The sequence below is a fragment of the Labrus bergylta genome, chromosome 19, assembly GCF_963930695.1.
Source record: "Labrus bergylta chromosome 19, fLabBer1.1, whole genome shotgun sequence".
Classification (NCBI taxonomy): Eukaryota; Metazoa; Chordata; class Actinopteri; order Labriformes; family Labridae; genus Labrus; species Labrus bergylta.
The window spans coordinates 25,031,574-25,052,453 of NC_089213.1; the positions used below are offsets into that span (position 1 = coordinate 25,031,574).

Sequence of the window (20,880 nt, forward strand, 5' to 3'; positions counted from 1 at the left end):
GAATATATAAATATAAATACGTATAAAACGTAACGTATAAAACTACAAAAACAAAAGTACATAAGACGATTTCCCCAAATAATAAATTATTTCTTTGATGTTTCTCTTAACTCTCAAAACGTAGTTTTATACGTAGTGCATTCACAATAACTCAACGTTGTTCAAACGTTAATGTGCATATTCACAATATCTCCCAGCCTTGTTCAGTTGTAAACACGTAAAAGAAACACAGTCTGATACCGCTAATTCAAACGTTAGTGCAGGGGTGCCCAAACAGTCGATCGCGATCGACAGGTAGATCGCTGACTGATTCTCAGTCGATCGCGAGATGTTTTGTCAATATAAAATACAATTGTAAAATAGAAAAGTGATTTCAATTTCATCTCATTGCACTGTTTCCCACACACGATACCTGTGTTGGGAGCCCAAGTATACTTCCGACCTGTGTGTATTTAATTTTTCATTTATTCATGAAATTGCTGCGTGCATGAGAGAGTGCAGGCATGCGCAATGGCGTGCAGGTAAAACCGGGGGGGGGGGGGGGTAAATGTTTTACCAAAAAGTCATATATAGAAACTATGCTACGAGTATTAAGCGCATTTGATGAAGCTGCAGCTACTTTTCTCTGCTCCTCTCTGCTGTCATGACTGTGAGCATCCGTTCACTCTCACCGTGTCTGCAGCTAATTTAACAAAAGCAAAATCATCTCACAGCAGCCTGCTGTAGTCTGTAGTCTGCATTATTTTTTACAGAACTCTCATTTATTATTTTCTGTTTGTTGTGTGAGTATTAAATGCGTTTGTAGGCTGTTGGTAAAGGCTATGGCTCACTATGTGGACTGGTAGATCTCGGCAGACTGGTAACTTTAAAAGTAGATCTTGGTTAAAAAAGGTCGGGCACCCCTGCGTTAGTGCATAACTCAACATTGTTCAGTTACGTATAACACGTAAAGCTCACTTTTTCAGTTCATTCCCCGTCCACGAATCCCTCGAATTCTTCTTCTTCAGTGTCCGAATTGAACAGTTGAGTACGGCATCCAACATGCCTGGCTCCCTCTCGTCATTATCCGAGTCAGTGTCGCTGAGCGCCGTGTACAACCAGTATGGATCAACCAATTAACCAATTGATCCATATATAAGGCGCTCCGGATTATAAGGCGCACTGTCGTTTTTTGAGAAAATTAAAGGCTTTTAAGTGCGCCTTATAGTGCGGAAAATACGGTATTAAGACTTATCTGTCAAAAAGCCATGATAAGGAGAAAACATCAACAAAATAAGTGCAGTGCGTTCACCATGAGGTGCAAACCACTTATTAAACCTGAGAACTGAAATAGACAATTCACAATACTCCAAGAAAAACTGTAAAATGTTGAGAGAAGAATTATGAAGTAGAGACGATAAAAGCCTCTTTTATGATGCTTTCACACAAACATAAAAATTGACTAAACTCTGAGACACTTTGAACAGCGCAGATAAAATAAAACCAAAGCATAAGAAAGTAACAGACAGGAACAACAACAATAAAGATGAAAGAACAGGTAACAATGAAGTACAGAGCAAAAACGTACAGACCAATGGATCCCTGAGCTTGACGGGTTATTGAAAATTGGAGTTAATTGAGTAAAAATATGTTTTCAGCACTGATAAACAACCAGTGCGGTGGAAATACAGAGATTTGATTGGGGGGGAGCGAGCCAATTTCCCTATGAACACCATCTTGTCTTTTTTAACATGGTGGAAGTGATGTTAAGTCAGCCAGTGGAATCGGCCATCTCGTTTTTGTCGATGGCATGACTGCTGATGAAAGCAGTTGGATAAATCTTGAGGTGAAGGGATCAATCCCATCGGTTCAGTTTGAACTGAGGGCCTCAAACTTCATTGGACACCACTTCACACTTAAAGCACGACTGACAAAACAACCAAAGACTTCTGCAGGACAAAATAAAATGTCATGTTCCTGAAAGGCTAAATCTATTACCCGACCTGAACCCAAGAGAGAATGCTTTTTACTTGCTGAAGGCGTAACAGGGAGAAAGCCTTTGTCCAGTTCCACTTGGCGCCCTGAAATTTGGAGTCTATGTTTAGATGTTGTTGTTATTCAAGCACAGTTTCTACAAAATTGCTGTGAATAACCTCAAGCTTAAGCTGAAAGTCTGCACCTAAGTGTTCAAAGCGTAATAACAGAAATGTCTGCATTGTCCAAATAATGATTGAGCTGTGGTTGACTGTGGTCATCCAATGATGATGTTAGAATTAAGTGAATAAGTATTATCCAAAGGGCCAGGTTGGTTTTAAACCATTTGTAGAGGATCACAGTGCATGCTGGTAGCCCTGCACTGAAAGACAAACATTCACAACATGTCTATTTTTGTCAAGATGATTAACATCTGTGTTACGGCTACACCCAGCCCCACAGCTAAAGGCTATCCTTGCGCCTAACGCTAAGGCAGGTGAGCCCGTAACTTAATGCCTCTCCTTAGGTGTTACGTAAACGTGAATGTGTATCCTGCCTTACCTGAATGTGTGTGCAACTGTCCTGTCTGTTTGAGGGGTGCGTGTAGGTGACTCACTCCAAAGATCCTCGTACGTGCCGCGACTAGCTCACTTGAACAGCCCGATCCACGAAGCTACTTGGGGTACGATCTCCTCCGCCAGCCCTCTCTTTCGTATCAGTTTAGTTCATGTGCAAAAAGAACCCGTGAAGTGTTGAAACAAAAACAAACATTACTTCAGATTCAGTCCCTCAGGTGTCTGCGTCCTCGCGTCTTCCTCGTGGTGTCTCTTCCACTCAAAACCAATTTCCGCCGGCTCCGCCGCAGGTGCTGCTAATGAAGATTACAGAGACAGAGCCACCACACACACCCCCCCCAGTGTTTCCCCTGCCATTATATTAGGGGGGCGGCCCGCCCCTCCAAAGGCACCCCCGCCCCCCTTGATGGTCAAGTTCATTTTATTTTCTATATAGCGAGAGATCACAAAAGAAGTCATAAGGATACCTTTCATATAGAACAGGTCTATACCTCGTCCTTTTAAACAAACAGTCTTATGTTATTTATCTTATTTACCACAGCATGTCATTTCTGTCTCTACATGGTTGCGCGTTTACAATTCTCCTCTGCTCTCTGTGTCGTGCATGGCAGAGTTTCGCCCCGATACACACACACACACACACACACACACACACACACACACACACACACACACACACACACACACACACACACACAGACACTTTCACTCCCCCAGAGCTCTAAACCTAGGGGGAACACTGCTCCCTCAGGTGTGTCATCAGTACTGACCCTGCTTCTCCTCCTACTAACCATGCCTACCGCTAAAGACACTGAAGTGAATCCTCCTAACGCATTATTATAACAATCTGGTTCAAATATAAAAATATGTAATGTTGAAAGTAGTCCTGTTTCTGCAGCTGAAACTAGAGATGCTCCAGATGCTCTACCAGCAGTCATCTCTCTGCCTGCCATTGGAGCACTAAAGGCATATTTCATATTTCTTCTTTATTCAATGTCACCTCATGCAATTTCTGGAAATTATTTCCTATCAACAAAATATCTCAATGTTCCTGTAGACAGCAGCGATGTAATATAAGGGAACAGGTTAGATGGAAGAAGTCATCAGTGTGGAGGGATTTTCATTTCTGCAGTTAGCCTGTGCAGGAGCAGCTGTCGAAGAGGTTTGGACGTTAAAATTAATTCCAAATGTAATATTGGAGATTTTAGCTGATAACGGAAAGGGGATATTGATTGTAAGGAAATTATTTTTCAAGACACCACTTGTTCAGGCTGTATTTATTAAAAGTGAACCTGCAAGCAGCCAGCCGCCCCAACCTTCAAGACCTCCTCCCAAACATGCTCGCAGTGAAACAAGGACTGCACAAAGAACTCATTTCTCCTTAATGCTTGGCTTACAAAAGAAGCAGTATTATGACTGCTTTCCTGTTTTTGTGCTATAAAGTTAATACTCTCTTCACCTGTTATCTTTCAGATTCTGCAAGAAGAAATTGAAATGCGAATCAACTATTGTGTCCAGTATTTACACCTCACTGAAGCTTCTTTTTGTCTGCTTCTCTGCATTGCTCCTGGAGCTCAGTTTACTTTAACATTCATAATATAGAATGTTTTAGCTCGTCATCATCTCTGTAGTGCTCACACCTGACCTGCAGATAAATCCCCTCTCTACTACAACATGTGAAAGTCTTAACATTAATGGAGTCGTGTATTTGGAGGCCGTTCACACTCTGCTCATCAGCATTCAGGATAAAGGTTCCACCTTAGCTGAGCGTTTGGTGAGTCAATTACTGCCCAGCATTCGGCAACAGATTCAGACAGTTAAGCCTCGACTATCCACACAACAAATGCATGGACATGTTTCCCTGACCGTCACAGATGTTTACCTGGTAGCGGAATCAAGGTTGTCACTTGATGTGTTCCACTTCCTCAGCTTGAACACAGAGACGCCTTTTTATGAAGGGATTCAAATGAGACACTCAGATTCAGTGCTGCAAACCTCTTGATATATGTACCGTTATGTGATTTTTCAAATGGAATTGGTAGTTATAGAAAGACAATTAACAGCAGCATTCACATAATGTTTGGCACTCTTTATCATTCATTGACTCAGATCATTGCTTTTGGTGTTTCTTTAGCAAATTTAAATGAGCAGGTTTAGCCTTGCTCTGTTTCCATGCTCACAAAATCATTTCTTAGATTTTTCTAATTTTTCATTCATAACCTAAACTCTGATCTAAATTCACAATTGAAATAGTCACACAGAGTAAAATACATTTGTTGAATTTATGAGTTATCCAGCATTAGACTGACTTCCTTTACTGCCCGTTTCCCAAAAGTAAATAAGGGTTATTCCTTCATTATGCAGGCCACAGGCAGTCAGAGTGGTAATAGCATTTTGTATGATTTTTTTATTTTACCTTCCAGGCATTGATTGGCCTTTCTGTTTGAGTGTAAAGAAATGTTGCGCGGTGGAGTCTTTTATCCTGGGAGTATAGTGATGCAGGTATTTGGTCATGCCTCACTGCTGTCCGTCACAGCATAACAAGCTTGGCAGTACAGTCGCCGCCGGCTTGGAAGAGACCTTTTTTTTTTTTTTTTATCTGTCCAAGGATTCAGCCGTCCCAGCTCATGTCACTTTATCAAATCGTGCATGGACACATCTCTACATTTGGTTCAAGTTAGTATGAGTCACTCATTGGAAACTGGCTGACTGTCACTGATCTGGCAATAACCTGCACTTTAGTGTCCAGGCAGCTGGCTGAGCACGCCTATTGTGTCTACAGTGTAAGTCCTGTTACAACACAACTGGCTCTGAGTCTGTGTACTGGCTCGGCAGCGTAAAGCCAAACTGTTGGCGGTGTCACACACTGACATATTTCACATCCTCAAACATACAGTACATGGCATGTTTGATCAACAAAAATCCAACTTTATGCATGTATGTATATTCCTGAAACCCATAGTTTTGAAAAACCTTTAAGAGACGAGAACCCTCAATATATTGAAATGGGGAACGATGAAGATATCAGGACCAGCAGATACCCTCACAGCACATCATTTTTACCAAAATGCAAAGATGATGAACAGACTCTTAGGTCGGAAAGTATCAAATATTGAACCTCCAGGCATGACTGTGCTAAAATAAAATACAGTTTGCCTAGACGTGGTAGTGTTATAATTAACCAGTAAGAGCAAATCAAAAGTCCGAAAATGTAGCTGGCACATGGAATGTTGAGAGTTGGGCAACAAGGACTGCAAACTTTGAACAGAGCTGCAGATAAGTGAAGTCAGTAAGAGGTGAACTCCAGGTGAACCGTCTCACTGCACTGAAATCTGAACCAACTGCATTATTCTCCCACTCTCTTAAATAATCCTCAGAAAAGAAAAAGTACATGCTATATCTAAAATGTGATTTTCTTGCACCTTTTTCAGTCTGATTTTAAAACGATCACTCCCCATTTCAAGTTTTAGATGTTTGAAAAATAATAGGGAAAAGAACAATGAATGAATCACTGCAGGTCAGAGCTGGTTCAGCCAAGACACCCAAACCATGAGTTTAATCCGCCTAACGCTTTTAATGCTTGTCAGCGTCTTTCTGGAGATGAGTTTCTTATTTTCAGAGCACTTATTACATAACATTTTGCAGCACTTTTGGCAAACTTCAACCTTAAGAAAGCCTTTATGCTTATCCTTCATTGTGTTTTTTTTCTAATGTCTCTGAGGTTATTTCCCTCCAGTGTCCATCTCAAACTATTTTTTAATACTTCATAAAAGAACTCCCCAAATTCCCAGTTCAAGCCTTCCAGGACTCATCCAAAAAACCTCTCACCAGACCCATTAGTCCCACACCAAGAAGTGGGTATGAGAGATATCTGTGAGTTGGTGCCCTCTTGTCATCTCATGTGCATGATCAATACATCTCCAAGGGGGACGGAAGGCGTTTCCACTTAGCAGCCATCATTGCCTCTTAAGGTGATGTGTCATCACCCACCCCTCCCCCCCTCATCTCCCACCTCTCACGTCTCTCGTTCTATTTGGCAAGGGCCCTGAGAAACAATCATCCTGGCCATGCACCACTGCTTCCCATTATCAGTCTCATTTACCCACATTTGTCATTGTGTTTCCCCGTCCTCCTCCCTGTCTGTCTTCCATCTCATCTTCCTTTAATTGTCTTTGTCTTCTCCTGTTCCTGCCATTTGTTTTGCTCTAGCCATGCTCTGCTTTTATTCATCTGACTGTTTTGTTCCTCCATCTTTTCTACATCACATTATTTCTCGTTCGTTTCTTCCTCCTCCTCTCTCCCGTTTTCTCCTCCACATGGCAAAAGCGCGCGAAAAGCCGCTCTCTCAAGTCTCAGCCCAATCTTCATTATCCGACTCCTTCGTTTTATCCGCTAATAACCCATTCAACTGCACTCGCTTAATCTGTGTTTACCCCCCCCCCCCCCCCCCCCCCCTTCCAACACACACACAATCACACTCCCATAATCTATAATTGAATCCTTTCACACCCAGGAGAGCGGCTCTTCTTAGCACCATAGCTCTCAGTAACATGAATACACACACACGCACACACACCAGCACTCGGCTCTTGCTTTCAACCCCAGCATCCACCTGCAGACCTTATGTTTCAGCATATAAAATCAAACTGGTAGGAGTGATGAGGTCGAGTCTTGACATAAAACGCACACTGTGTTCAGCTGCTGCAATCAACCTTTCAAACCATGACAATGATAGCCAATGACTTTAATCACCAGAGGACTTCTTGTTACTCTAACACCAGTTAGTTACCTAAGAAAATGTTTTGCTCATATTTCATTATTGAGGAAGAAGATAGGCCTGCACACTTGCTCAACTGCTACAAAAAGTTTAAATTCATCACAACCACAAGGTTTCGACCAGAGGTCTTCTTCAGGTGATAATTCCCAAAATGATCATATTTAACGAACAAAAAAATGTCTTACTGAGTTTGAGGTCGATTCCTAAAAGCAGATTTTCATGTAATGATTATGAAACTTTTTTTCCATACCTTGAAACTCTACTAAGAACTGCGATGAAGTGGAAAAAAAGAAAAGGTCTTCCTTACTGAACAGCATGCATACAGAGCTGTGGTTTCTTTCTTTATTAGGCAGTGTTGCAACCAGTTAGCGTCCGTGTCATAATAAAATCACCTCCCCTAGAGGAATTAATCTCCTCTGAATTGTGTCTAATTCCTGATATGCCAGCCTCAAACAGAGCCATCCGTGCGCTAGAAAATAGTCATTTCCTACCTTCACAAACACAAGCTCTTCATTTGTTAGAGGAGAGAATGATAATCAGGTCACCTACTTAGCCCACCTTGACACTCAGGTTCTTCTGCATATGCCTACAGAATGTAGCAGTGTCAGTGTTTCTGTCTGTGCAGGTGATTAATGTGTGACTGGTCCACTGGTTTGTCTGTGACGCTCTGCTGGTTATGTAGGTGAAGCCACCGTGGTCCAATCACTTGTTCCCTCTCATCAGCAAATCTTAAGAAAAAAAAGAAGACTAAATACTTTATTAATCCCCAAGGGGAAATTCTGTTTTTAAACTAGTTTTTGAACATGCTACACACACACACACCCCCACACCCCCACACAGACCAGGATTACACAAACATTCACCAACAAGAACCTATGGATATGTACTGATGGAGAGAGTGAGAGGCTGCACATGAAAGGGTTCAGTGCCTTGCTTAAGAGCACCTCTGCAGTACTCAGGAAGTGAACTGGCACCTCTCCAGCAACCCAACACAAATTTCCACACTTTGGTCCGGCCGAGACTTAAACCGGGACCCTTCTGTACGTAGACAAAGTCCCTCCCTACTGACTGAGCTACTGCCACCTAAAGCAGCAGAATTAAGCTTCTAGAGACCCCCCCCCCCCCTACAGCCGTTATCACTGATGTCCCTGAGTCTGATGGTTTTAAAGGTCACTATTTAATGCATTTTTTTATTATATACGTGGGTAAATGTTATCATCCCTGTATTTATAAATGCTGAAATGAATACTTGTTCACTTCATGGACCTGTGGCGAGGAAGAAGGGGGTTTTTTTTAAGTATATTTTTTCATTGGTCGATTCTGCTCTCGTCTAATCCTGTCTCACTACAGTTAGTAGTTCCATATCTGCTCTTATCATTGAGCTGTGATTATTAGCATAATGAAGTATGAAGCTTTGTCTTCTTTTAACCCTATTCTCCAAAGTGTTGAGTCTGTCAATAGAGCTTCTGAGATCTGGTGAATCACCATGAAAACAAAGCTTCTAATGGGACTGTGTTTCTTTCATGGTCCTTCTTTTAGTATTTTTGACTTCGTAATAGAAGGAGAACATCGTGTCTTTGTCTAAGAATATGTGCATCATGTGGTGCTTTGTTTCTATTTTCCCTGTAACACAAACTGTGATGTCTTCTTTGTTGGTGACTCCAGCTATCGTTTTGTCACTCTCTTATCATTTAACGATCGTTTCTCTCTCTTAGGTGAAATCAGTGAAGACGGGCTCTGTGTTCTGGACCATCGGCTGTTGTCTCTGCTATTTCTACATGGTAAGAAAGGCTGCACACGCTGACACAGAAACATCAGGTACATGCTAACCTAAGACGGATCTGATTCAATCATCATTTTTCCTTTTGTTCCTCTCAAACTAAAGGTGAAATATAACAAGCTTATTTCCATTTTTGTCTGTTCTGTTTATGCGTATTATTCATAATCTGACTCCTGTTTTAAATTCCTTAAAAGCTCCTGGGAAAATAATGTACCTGGTTATTAAATAGTGATGCCTCTATATGACCTACAAAAACAAACGAGACCATCAGGACTAGATCGATTATTTCTATGTGTCTACTTTTAACTTGATTATCTTCTTCTGCACAAACGTTCCTTTTTTCTTTTTCTTGTATTTACATCTTCCTCGGCAGTGATTCATTATGAGTGAATTATTAAAAGACAGCAGCATGAATTTTTGGCTGCATGGTGGTTTTTGTTGTTGCCTCACAGCAGAAAGGTCCGAATCCCCCCCCTCGGAGTGGGTCTCTTCTGTGTGCATGTTCTCTCTGTGGGTTCCTGCAGGGTACTCCCTCTTCCTCTCGCTGTCAGAAACCATGCCTGTTAGTAGAGTTCATGGCTCAAAATTGCCCGTAGGTGTGAGTGTGATTTACTGGCGACCACCGGAGTATACCCTGCCTCTTGCCTAATGAAGGCTAGGATTGGCTCCAGCCCCCCCGAGACCCCGAACATGAAAAGCTGTATCGATAATGGATGGATAGATGGGAGATGAATTTTGTGGTCAGGAAACACTACTGACACATGTACAAGACAAAATGGACAAAGAAATCTCACAGTCCTTTTCTTTTTCTTTTTGTTGAAACCAGCCACAAAAAAGATCACTGATCAGGTTTCTGTATAATTTAGAAACCCCTTAGTGTCTGTGTTCGTGTTCCATTAAAGAGTAACTAAACCCTAAAACCACTTTTTTCAACTATAAACCTCTGTATTTGAGTATTAAGTAGTGTTATGGATCAATCCAAGTCCCAATCTCGACATTAGAGTACAAAGTATTGAAATTTGAAATATTGTGTTAGAAATGTGCATAGTGCATGACGTAGGAGTACAGCCCCACGTCACCAAACCTATCAAAGCCTTGTCACCCGACTCGGCGAACTGTGGGGACTCAAGTCTGTGTGTGTATTTGTGTGTGTGGGGCAAACATTGTATCATGTTGTGGCTGATAACGGCCTGAAAGGAGTGAGTGGGGGAGTTTACCCCCATGCCCCCCTCCCTCTCTAAGTTGATACATTCTCCTGCTTATTCTGCTCCGGTCCCCAGCATCATAACATGCCTCTCGCACACACCTGCCGAACACAAACATTCGCCTCTTTCTCTCCTCACTCGCTCCCCCCACCCACACGCATGCGCACTGAGCCCTGAGCAACTGTGTGTGTGTGTGGAGCAAACATTTTATCATGTTGCGGCTGATAAATGGCGCGAAGCAGTGAGTGTCTTACACCCCCGCCCAGCCCCCCTCCCTCTCAAAGTTGATACATTGACATTCTAAATGCATTTTTTGAAATTTCAGGGTAGAGCAGTACAGCTGAAAATATTAGTTACCCTTTAAAATCTGCAGCTTCTTGCTCATTTCGGGGTTTAATCTCTGTGGCCGGCCGTGAGACAGATATCAAATAAAACAGATTACTCAAATCCATCTTGATCGATCACATAGGGCCACAACATCAGAGGACTGGAGAGACAAAAGAGAGGAGTGATGGAAAGATGAAAAGAGGAGACACAACAGAGGATGGAGGCAGACCGAGACTAAGGGATAGATGTGGGGGAAAGGAGGGAACATGACAGAGACATGGAGAGAAACAGAATAAAAAGAAAATATAGAGTGTGCAACCTCTGAAAGGTCCGAGTAAGCAGCAAAGGGAACATTGAGTCTCCACTTTTCTTTCACCTTATTTCTCCTCTCTCTCCCTCACACCAGCTTCTCCCCGTCTCCTCACTGAAGTCTCTCTGTGCTGCAAACTTTTTTTTATACATCTCCAGCAACACCACCAGCCTCCTCTGCCCTTGTCTTCTTTTCGTCCTGTGCACCAAGTACCCTATAGACCAGCGGTCCCCAACCCCCGGGTCGCGGACCGGTACCGGTCCGTGCGTCATTTGGTACCAGTCCGCAGAGAAAGAATAAATAACTTACATTATTTCCGTTTTATTTATTAAATGATGAACGATGTTTTATTTTGAAAAATGACCGGATTCCCTCTGTTACATCCGTCTATGACGCACTCTTGTCGCTTGTCTTGGTTACGCAATACGTTGCCACTCAAATTAAACCCACAAGCTAGCAAAATGAGTAAAACAACAAACGTCTTTGGAAAGTTTCTTTGCGAAGGGGAAAAGGCCCAGTGAGGAGACGGAAGAAGAGCCTACGACTTCCAAGAAAAGGAAAGCTGCATTTAACAGACAATACCAGGAGTCCTACTTAAAATATGGATTTATCGCGACAGGTGATTCCCGCGCACCAAGCCCGCTCTGCATAATATGCGGCGAACGGCTCTCTAATGAGGCAATGAAGCCTTCAAAACTGCTTCGCCACTTGGAGACCAAGCACCCTGCATTAAAAGACAAGCCTTCGGAGTATTTTGAAAGAAAAAAGCATGAACAAGAAGGACAGAAGCAATTACTGAGGGCCACCACATCAACAAATGCGAGTGCACTGAGAGCATCATACTTGGTGGCTAATCGTATTGCTATGGTTAAGAAGCCATTCACCATTGGTGAAGAATTGATCCTGCCCGCCACTAAAGACATTTGCCGTGAACTTCTAGGAGAGGCTGCGGTTAAAAAGATAGCACAGGTGCCTCTTTCGGCTAGCGCATTGAGGAAATAGCAGAGGACATTGAGATACAATTGTTGGAGAGGATTAATACATCACCGTGGTACGCACTCCAGGTTGACGAGTCTACAGATATTGACAACAAGGCAATACTACTTGTTTATGTGCGATATCTTTATCAGGAGGATGTGCATGAGAATATGTTATGTGCACTATCGTTGCCAACCAAAACCACAGCCTCAGAACTATTCAAGTCGCTGGATGATTATATATCAGGAAATGGTCCTTTTGTGTCGGCATATGCGCAGACGGAGCTGCTGCCATGACCGGACGGCTGTCTGGTTTAACTACTCGGATTAAGAAGGTTGCACCTGAATGTGAGTCTATGCATTGTGTCATTCACAGGGAAATGCTGGCTAGCCGAAAAATACCACCAGAACTTAACAGCGCTTTGAATGATGTGGTTAAAGTTATTAACCACATCAAAGCACACGCCCTTAACTCGCGCCTGTTCGAGCAGCTTTGTGAGAAGATGGACGCGGAGTACAGACACCTTCTCTTACACACAGAAATAAGAAGGTTATCCCGAGGGAGATCGCTGGCCAGAGTGTTTGAATTACGAGAGCCGCTGCAGAGATTTCTCTCAGAAAAAAAAGTCACCGCTGGCAGCACATTTCAGTGACGAGGAATGGGTCGCAAAACTCGCTTACTTGTGCGACATATTCAACCTGCTCAATGAACTCAATCGGTCACTTCAGGGGGAAATGACAACTTCAAGTTAGCAGATAAAGTAGCTGCATTTAAAGCCAAACTGGATTTGTGGGGACGCCGCGTGAACAGAGGTATATTTGACATGTTTCAAACATTCGCGGGGATTTTGGAAGAGACTGAGCCGGAGCCTTCATTCACCCAGCTGGTGCACGATCACCTGTCTTTGCTTTTAAACGAGTTAGGGGGCAGAGAGGATGTTACTCATGTTATGTTGTTGGCGTGATGTTACGAGGGCGCTGATAATAAAGTTGCATAAGAGTACACAGTGGATTCACGTTTATTATTATATTTAGAAAATACCACAGTTTTTATGCCGGTCGTATCATTTTATTTTGTGTATTTATCCGCCACACCTTAAAGGCCGGTCCGTGAAAATATTGTCTAACATTAAACCGGTCCGTGGCGCAAAAAAGGTTGGGGACCGCTGCTATAGACCCTTTGACCCATCCCTACTTTGTTTTACCACTTCATCACCTGTCAATTTCATCAGGATATAGCCGAGGCTAGTTTTCCCCTTGGGGCTTAATCAAATGTGACACTCGTAAAGCAGAGATGGAGACAGACGGGGAGAGATTTCCGCCTGTATATTGGCATAATCAGAAGGGAGAGGACAGAGAAGGACGAGATTAAGAGGAGGATCAGAGCAGCGGGACCCGCTGATGGACAGGAGCCACAGGAACCTTCCTGCTTCACTGTGAAACATCCTCCTTTCATCCCTGCAGGAGTTACGGTGAAGCGAGAGGAGGATGGAGCAGGAGTACATGCATGGATCAATTGCACTGCACTGCTCATTCCCAATGCTTCCCTTCCTTCTTTCCTTTAATCCTTCACAGTCTAGCAGCAGGGACTGTGTGTTGGCAAGGCATGAGCTGCATCTATATGACCTTACCAACATCTAAATGTTCAACCTTGTGCTAATATGAGGTAAACAGTTGTGTTTCAGTTGAAGTGTCTTAGCACCTTTTTGAACAGTTCTCCCCAAAAGTAGTCAGGCTGGGTTGTTAAAGTGTTAGTGAATAATATTAAAGCTGAGTCCTTTTTGTAGCGGCCCTGAGTGCCCCCCCCCCCCCCTCCCCCCAGCCCATACCCTTCACTGGAAGTTATCCCCTTTGGCTCTGCCCCACTTTAGATCTCCCTGTCACCATCAACAACTTTGTCTGTCCAATAATAATGTTTGTGACCAAATACCTGCACAACTTTAAGATTGTCCCTTCATCCATCTCTGCTGTATTTTGTGCTAATTAATGAATATGGGTATGCTTATACTGCAGATGAACTGAACAACTGACAAATATCAACTTCAGTAACTTAGTACTGACTTTAAAGAACTTTTGTGCCCAAGTTCAGTCTAGATCAGATATTAGCTTCAAAGGTTGAGGACATGTCATGCTTTGTAATAACACAACTAGTCTCAACTTTACGTCGTTGTGATTTAGAAGAGAATGTAAGGAGTCTGGTCATTAGCCAAGGTGTGATCATCATTTGAGTCAAACTCAGGCAAAATAATACAGACGTTCTATCTAACAGCATTTTCTACTGCAGCTTTACAAAGATGTCTCTTTGACAACTACTGCCCATGTTTTGACCCGTGATCATTAAGAGTGTTGATTTGATGTCATCTGAGAGTCATTTTGAATTAACCAGAAAAAGCATTAAGAGTATGACTAAGCAGACATGAACAATAAGATGTCAAACAAATGCGTAAAGGTGTCCAGCCAACACGACCAATACAGATGTAGACCTCCTCTCCCTGTAGCATGCTGTGTTCTCTCTATCCTCTCCGGCTTGGCCTTGAGGTCATCAGATACGCCTGGTTTGAAATGCAGGGAGCGATAACGGCCAAAAGACTTTGCTCCAGACGTTTTCTGATTCCTGCCCTCAGCTGTTAGACCGTGGCTCGGTCAGAGGGCTTGCTGTTAGAACCATAATTTCACACAGCTTTGCTTTTGTCATAGGCGTTCATCTTTGCATGGTCTTCTCATGTGACCAGAAAGTATTTTCCCTTCTTTTCCCTCCAGTTGATGTACGTGTACTGCTGGTAAGGCCATTTATCCTACTAACTCAAGAAGAAACTTTCTGCAACCTCAAATTACACAACTGTAATACAATACATCACAGTTCATCCATTGTTTAAATCATTAGTTATTAATTCTGCAACCTATCTGTATTCTAAGGTACCTGGAATACTTGCAAATACTAACCATCAACTTGTGTTTTTCTATCCATCCGACCTTGACATTGAGCCTCCCATTCTGTTGCACAGTTAAGTATCCAAAGGGTGAAAAACAAGCTTGAAGAAGAATGTTGAATTTGACTCTGAGTCAATAATGCACCTGGCAGGTACCAGGGGCTCGAACTCAGAGAAATCAATCATTTAAAGAGGCTCTTCTTTGGTTAAGCCTGAGGGACACAGGTGTGCTAAGTTTTGCTTTTGTGAATTAACACATGCCATGATTTCATCAATGAACAGACTTTGAGTGAGCTGCACACTTTACCTTTACTGACTTGTCACCACCATGTTTGGTTTCTTCAGTAGATTGTGGTCAGCTCCAGAAAAATGCCAAGAGGTTTTTATTTTTCAGTTTTTCTAAATGTGTAATATATAATCATAAGCCATTTAGAAATGTCCACACCAGCTGTTTTATATATTGGTATGCACCCAAAGAGGCAGTCTCCATGCACACTGACTGAGCATTAGATGTTCTGTTTTCATTGATTTCTCAGCCAGTCTGCGACGGAGACTTGATCCACCACCGTGTGTCGACACTTACAATGGGTCTCTCATTGAAGTCTTCTCTGGTGTTTCTTGGAGTTACAGTTCACATGCTGCTAATTGGTCGTCACCATCTGAGAGAACAGATCTGTCTGCAAACGTCTGCCAGATGATAATTGTACCTAATCAGTTGTTTGTCTTTCACTCCCTCTTTTAAAGTAGCTGTATTAATGTTTTGATCAATTACACATGAAGTGCCTCTTCTTCCTCTGCTTGTGTTCTAAATGCTCTTTTCATCCTGCTTAGCAGGTGCAGCGGGGCTCTACCTGACAGGCTGCTGTGAGATCAAATGATTTGCTTACATGCTACCTTTTCTGTTTGATTATCTCCCCCCCTCAGCTGTCTCTCCGTCTTCCTGTTTCACTTTCTAGGACAACTCTTCTTTCTCTTTCCAGCTTTCTTTGTAATCTTTCACTCTTTCAACATGCTCTCCTCTTCTCTGCCGAGGGCTCTCAGCATTTACATTTGCCCTTTGCTGTAGTCAAGTGTAGGCAATTGAAAACTTGTCAGTTGTGTTTTTGTGAAGTCCTTTTATGGCGCCCTTATCCAGAGGTGTGATACTTAGTAGACCTCAAACACTTGAGGTGTAATTTTAGTGGCGCTTTTAAAATTATTGGTGCATCTCACATTTTACATCCAACATGTAAAGTGTGATTGCCTAACTTTTACGGATTCTATACACTTCAGTTTTTATAGCTATGAGCTCGTGTCTAATAGAGAAACAGCGGTGAGATGTTTTTACAGCTGCTCCTGAACAATTCTTGTGTGCTTTGATTTTTGTGCAGGCGTGCATACATGTCACAGTATGTGGGTGTAATTACTTTTTATTAAACTCAAACAGCACACGATTCACATCTAGAGAATTATGAATTTTTCCATTATGGTAGACGACAATAAATGCTTTGAATCGTGTTCTCACTTAGACCTCGGAGAGCAACATGTATAAATACAACAACAATGTTTTCTGCTCCAATTTTTCTGCTTTTCTGTGATAAATATGTATTTCCAAACATTTACTGTACAATGTGTTGTGACATTATTTGGGTCCTCCAAGCAGATTTGAAATGTTTATTTATCTCAAGAGGTCCTTTTACCGTCAAGTGTCAGGAAATGAAGAAAAGAAATATTCCAATGACTTTGTTACATTTCAGCTGCTTTAAAATAAATGAACAATTCAACAGCTTTTTTTTCATAAACATCAGTTCAAATGTTTTCTGATATCTGTCAGACACTTAAAGGAGGTCTGTTATGCTCACTCTCACCATGAATTATGTCAGTCTGGAACACCTGGGATGTGTCGCTTACCACCTCCTTATTTATCTCATACTGGCGTCTGTTAAATCCCTAATTTCAGCCTCTGTCTGAAACGGATCCTTTTTAGCTCCTGTCTCTTTAACATTTCCACTTTGCTCTGATTGGCCAGCTCTGTTTGCAGTTGCAGGGAAATTTAGAGTGAGCTTTCGGGGGTGGGTGTGTTCTTGAAAGAGCTGCCGGTGTGGAGCATGTCCTACAACTCTGCTCCAGGCTTTCCTCTAATATGTCGGCAGAATCTGACTTCAGGTTGCTTTGCCAACGTTAAGTATATGACATGGTAACATTTTATATATATATATATATATATATATATATATATTTAAATATGGGTCAGAATAATAGATCTCCTTTAACAGTTTCCTCACCCTCTGCTCTATTTCTGTCCTTGTGTCACATGTAGATGGAGCAACACATTCTTGTAAAGGCTGACTGTTATTTCTAGCATCTCCATTATGGAGGGATGTGATAGGTTGTTAATAAGTAGGGGATTATCTGATATGTGCTTTAGTGATGGATTACTTTGAATGCATTTAAGTAAGCAGCATCGAACACTCTCCTTATTACCACTGATGAAGACCCCAGGCTTATCCTCATCTATAAAGAGCTCTTAATCTTTTAATAAATCCAAACCAATAAAGTCAGCTGGCAGTAGGATTGTTTTATTTAACAGTGAGGTATAGGGTGCTTACATCTGCTTTTGATTGGTTCCTGTCACAAAGCTAATATGTAGCATTTCGAGGGGATCTCTTTGGACTCAGGAAGATTAAATGTTGAATAATTGATCACAAGGGCCACATTTCTATAAATAATGATGAATAGAAAGAGTGAGCTGCAGGTCGGCTGACTGACGTGTTTGTGTGTGTGTGTGTGTGTGTGTGTGTGTGTGTGTGTGTGTTCTAGGTGTCAGCATGGGGAGGTTATGTGTTTATTATCAACCTGATTCCTCTGCATGTGTTTGTGCTGCTGCTGATGCAACGCTACAGCAGGAGAGTCTATATCGGTAAGTTGCACACACACACACACACACATACACACACACACAAATGCATTTAAAGCAGACACTAGTGTGAGTTGTTTAGAACTCCTCCCCCACATGCAGTAGCTAGAATGTAAAAGTCAGTGTTTTCAGATCTTCTCCCGTTAGACTAGAAATGTACACACACCCAGACTAACTACTCGTCCTTCCTCGGTACATCGCTGCCCAAACATTTGACCCTGAAACAATCTCAAATATCCAGCCAAGCCTGCGCAGAAGTCCACACTTCCATGTCCACACAACACTTAAAGCTAAACGCAGCCATCTGCTTCCTGATCATGTTTTATTTCTTTATTAAAACAAATGTTTTGCAGATAGCAGCTAACCCTAACCCTACCCACTGGGGAGGAGGCGTCTTTTTCCCCCCACAGTTTCACGGAACATGTGGCAGCTCCAGCTCCTTATCCTGCAGCTCTGAGAACTCAGACCATCCACACCGCCTCTGTCAGCTTAGCCGTGAGCTCATCGTCAGGCACTCCTGTTGTAGTCAAGAAAAATTAAACCATGTCAAGTATCATTTACACACGATTTGACTTTGTGTTCATTGTATCTGCTCGGCACAGTCTTTTGAAAAGCTTTGAAAAATGAATGACGGCCTCCTCACGGCGAGAGGGATTTGACCCACGTGTACTCCGTCTTCAAAAGCCGCTTCAACAATGAATCTCTACTCGACAATGCAGGGCTGTTAGATGAAGTGGAAAATGTCCCTCCGCCTTCATTGTTCTTCAAGGATGTGTGCAGCCAGAGCATCATCCGGCAAACCTTGTGCACCTTTAGGTAGCAAATGAGAGGTGGAGAAATGTATTTGTAGTCGTATTCCTCTGACAGAAAAAGAAATGAGGTACTCAAGTGCCTCCTATACTCCTCTCCCGTCCTCCTCCTTTGCATATCGCTGCTCGTCTTTGCAGAGCCAGGTGTCTCTGTCGCTTCAAGGGGAACAAAAATCTAAAAAATCCCAGTTTAATAAAATACCTTGTAGTCTATTTTCACTCACAATTCTTCTCCTTCTGTCTTGAGTCAATAACAGACGTGTGCGAGAGAGATTGCTGAGGGCGGTCACCACTACTTCAAAAATGAGGCACACTCTTCAGGAAGAGTATGAAATCTTAATTAAGCCGGTGCATCTGTGTTTCGCTAACCTCCAGCTACAAAGGTGGGAGTCGCACAGTTTGCAGCGCTGTCATCTCACTCCGGGCCTCGCCGCCACTCTGCACCCGAGCCAGCTCCCTTTTTCTCTCTAAATGACATTAGATTAGGTATTTTGTGTTTACTCCCTCTGAGGTGTGACAGTGAAAATCAATAGACTCTAAATACCTCCATTGAGGTTGATTTCCCTCAGTGGCTCCCAAACTAGAATGGTGGCACAGAATAGAAGGTTTTTAGTACTGCAATAGTTTATTTTGATTAGCCGATTTCTTATGTATTCTACTCTCTTCTCTCTCTCTCTCTCTCTGTTTGCCTTCTCCCTTCACAGCCTACAGCACTTTCTTCATTGTGGGTCTTGTACTGTCGATGCAGATCCCGTTTGTCGGCTTCCAGCCAATCAGGACCAGCGAGCACATGGCTGCAGCCGGTAAGTCCTGCTCCTTTTTAGTTGCTTCAAGAAAAAAAAATCATCATTCAATATGCAGAGATTTAATCTGTATTTCTTCTCAAATGTGCTGAATCATTTTCTGAGTCTTTGTGTTTCCAGGGAATAAAATAATCTGCCAGAGAGCAAAGTAAAAGTTAGCTGTGGCAGGTAAAAATAATCAGGTCAGCTGCCAGCATAAGAGATGGCTTTGTTCTTATAGTGATGAATTGTGTTTTTTTAAAGCATTTATTACGTTAACACACTTCACTGTGTTTTTCTAACACTTATGTGTCTGTCTACAAACCCCCCAAATTATTGGAAAAATCCATCTCTACATCTTCAGCCTGCTCCACTTCTCAGAAAATGTGTGCTCAAACAGGCCGTTTGGAGATTTTTCCTTTATGACATCGCAAAGGGCTCCCCCAGGTGGGTGACACTCCCACAGCTAGGTGTTTGTTCTGCCCTCTGAGTCTGCCTTCTCACCGTAAACATCTAGGCATGGTGAAAGAAGGTCCAAGCCACAAACTGCCTTCCAGAGAGGCGTGGTCAGACACAGCTCATTTACATATTTAAAGGTACAGACAAAGAAACAGGCTGTTCTGAGCAGGGCTGAAACAGAGGGGTTTATAGACATGATCAAATACAGGATCAGAGTGGATTTACAACAAGAAACTTCACACACGTTTTGAGGAGCTCTGAGACTGTTTTTAAATGGTTGAAGAGGAAGAGAATATGTGACCTTTAAATTTCTTAAGGTTTTATGGAGGGGGTCAGAAGTGGTGTCAAATTTGAGTGGCTTGAGGACCTGCAAGAATGGCAACAAATTTCTGATCTTGATTTTAGCTTTCTCACCGGTGTCAGAGCTTTTTAAATAAATTAAGGGAAAAAGATTTCTGGATCTGAAATTTGCATTTCTATTGACAATGAAATAAATAAATAAAAGACAATAATTATTTTAGGGATTATGCATGACTCATCTTTTAATTAACATTCAAATAAAGTAGGGTTACTGGTTTCCCCTTGTGACAAACACTGCCTTAAATTACAGCAAAAGTGAAGAACAATCCTGTTTAAAGTCACAAAGTCTGTTTACAAGGACACACTTCTTCATCGCAGAGGTTTTTATTTTAAGAGCTCTTGTGTCAACTCCCAGCCTGCCCTGAGCCCTGCCCGTAAATGTAAGCCGCAGAACACAGAAGAAAGGTTAAAGCTTTCTGCTGTAGTTCATGTATTAAAGGTGTTACTTTACATAAGCCGCTCGCTTATAGCGCACACTTTAAGATTGGTGTTCTGCAGCGGGGGACTGAATCCCCTCAGAAGAACACAGGAAACTACTCCCAATACATTTACAAAATAGAAAATAAGTAAGCAGCCCATATGGGTTTAGCATTTCAAGTACTCTTCATTTTTGGCTCGTGGGTACTTTATTAAAGCTTGTTCAGTTTTGCCTCTTGAAACTCAAGTGTGGGCCCATCTGCTGCCCGACAGCACGGATGGGTACATATGTATGCGCGTGATGCTTGTATCATTTCCATCCA

At 42.3% G+C, this 20,880-nt stretch overlaps 1 protein-coding gene across 1 annotated transcript in view; it reads left to right on the forward strand.

The window, feature by feature from the left end:
• LOC109988675 (dolichyl-diphosphooligosaccharide--protein glycosyltransferase subunit STT3B) overlaps positions 1 to 20,880 on the forward strand; it is a 95,949-nt gene that overhangs the window by 52,091 nt on the left and 22,978 nt on the right. Inside the window, exons 4-6 of the mRNA XM_020640232.3 lie at positions 9,021 to 9,086; positions 17,634 to 17,733; positions 19,244 to 19,342. Coding sequence (XP_020495888.2) covers positions 9,021 to 9,086; positions 17,634 to 17,733; positions 19,244 to 19,342 — 265 coding nt within the window. The remainder of the gene's footprint in view (positions 1 to 9,020; positions 9,087 to 17,633; positions 17,734 to 19,243; positions 19,343 to 20,880) is intronic.